Source organism: Eimeria acervulina, genomic scaffold, assembly GCF_000499425.1.
Source record: "Eimeria acervulina Houghton genomic scaffold, Eah_scaff975, whole genome shotgun sequence".
In the NCBI taxonomy this organism is placed as follows: Eukaryota; Apicomplexa; class Conoidasida; order Eucoccidiorida; family Eimeriidae; genus Eimeria; species Eimeria acervulina.
This window is the reverse complement of record NW_013549494.1, coordinates 7,226-8,484: the sequence shown is the minus strand read 5'-3', so window position 1 is coordinate 8,484 and position 1,259 is coordinate 7,226. Positions and strand designations below refer to the sequence as shown.

Here is a 1,259-nt window from a genome sequence, read left to right as displayed (position 1 = left end):
CTGATCAGAGAGCAGCAGCACCTGCACGGCGCTGCTGCTGCTGAGTTGAGGTGTATGGTGAGGTGTTATGTTTGTTTGTGCTGAATTGTCCTTTATTTTGAATTATTTTTTGTCTTTTCTTCTGCTTATAACTTTAATTAATATACTTCTTAACGTATTTAAACCCTCAGTAGAGGGGGCCCCAGAGGGCGTACCTGCATGCATATGAAAGCTTCAGGTCTTTACGGTGTATATACACCTAAGATATATCATTATAAAGCCAGCAGCTAAGGGGGGTATGCAGCAGCAGCAGAGCATCGTTACACGGATCCCCCCGTTCCTGAAGATGTCTCCTTCTCCTTCTTTAGGAGACAGTCTGTTATATCATTATAAAGCCAGCAGCTAAGGGGGGTATGCAGCAGCAGCAGAGCATCGTTACACGGATCCCCCCGTTCCTGAAGATGTCTCCTTCTCCTTCTTTAGGAGACAGTCTGTCTTATAGAGACAGTATTGTTGCTGCTGCTTGCTGCGTAAGTAATAAAGTAGCTGGTTTGCTGCCTCTCTTTGCATTAGATGAAGATCAAGGGCCTCCAAACCCACAGGGGGGCCCCCCCCTTCCTTCTGAGACCTTCACTCGCAGCTTCTTGCGGCTGCAGCAGCAATTCCGAACGCGAGCGGAGCAGATGCTGAAGCAGAAGCAGCAGCAGCAGCAGCAGCAGGAAGCAGCAGCAGCAGCAGCAGCAGGAAGCAGCAGCAGCACCTGGGCCAAGCCCTTATATGCCCCCTCTCATGTCTCTCTCTCACAACATCTCGATGAAGAGACAGTAAAAGGAGGAGACATGCAAGAAGATCTCAATATAGATGGTGTCATATCAGCTTTGCTAGAGCGCAGCGGCGCAGCAGCAGGTGCAGCAGCAGCAACAGGTGCTGCAGCAGCAGCACCCCCAGCAGCAGCCGGCGCAGCAGCAGAAACAGGTGCAGCAGCAGCAACAGGTGCAGCAGCAGGAGCAGCAGCAAAAGAGAAGGAAGATTTAACTCAGTTTGCTGACCTTGAACCCCTATCAAACGAGCAGCTGCTGCAGCAGCTGCGGCTGCAGCTGCAAGCAACAAAATATCTGCAGCAAGGGCTGCTCCCTCCTGCGGAGTTAATGCGTGAAGTTGCTGCATGCATGCCCCGAAAAGTGCGTGAAGAAATGTTATCTAGACCCTCAGTGATGCTTCAGGTGTCTAGGCAGCTCAATGCGTCTTCAAGGACGGCTGTCTTAGAACAACTTGAAGAC

At 50.9% G+C, this 1,259-nt stretch overlaps 1 protein-coding gene across 1 annotated transcript in view; it reads left to right on the top strand.

Annotated features, from left to right (window-relative positions):
- Positions 1–440: 440 nt before the first annotated feature.
- Positions 441–1,259, top strand: part of EAH_00053190 (SNF2 family N-terminal domain-containing protein, putative) — a gene marked incomplete at both ends in the record, with an annotated part of 7,910 nt that continues 7,091 nt past the window's right edge. The window contains one exon of the mRNA XM_013394028.1: positions 441–1,259. This exon is cut by the window's right edge and continues 17 nt beyond it. Within this exon, the coding sequence (XP_013249482.1) occupies positions 441–1,259 (819 nt within the window).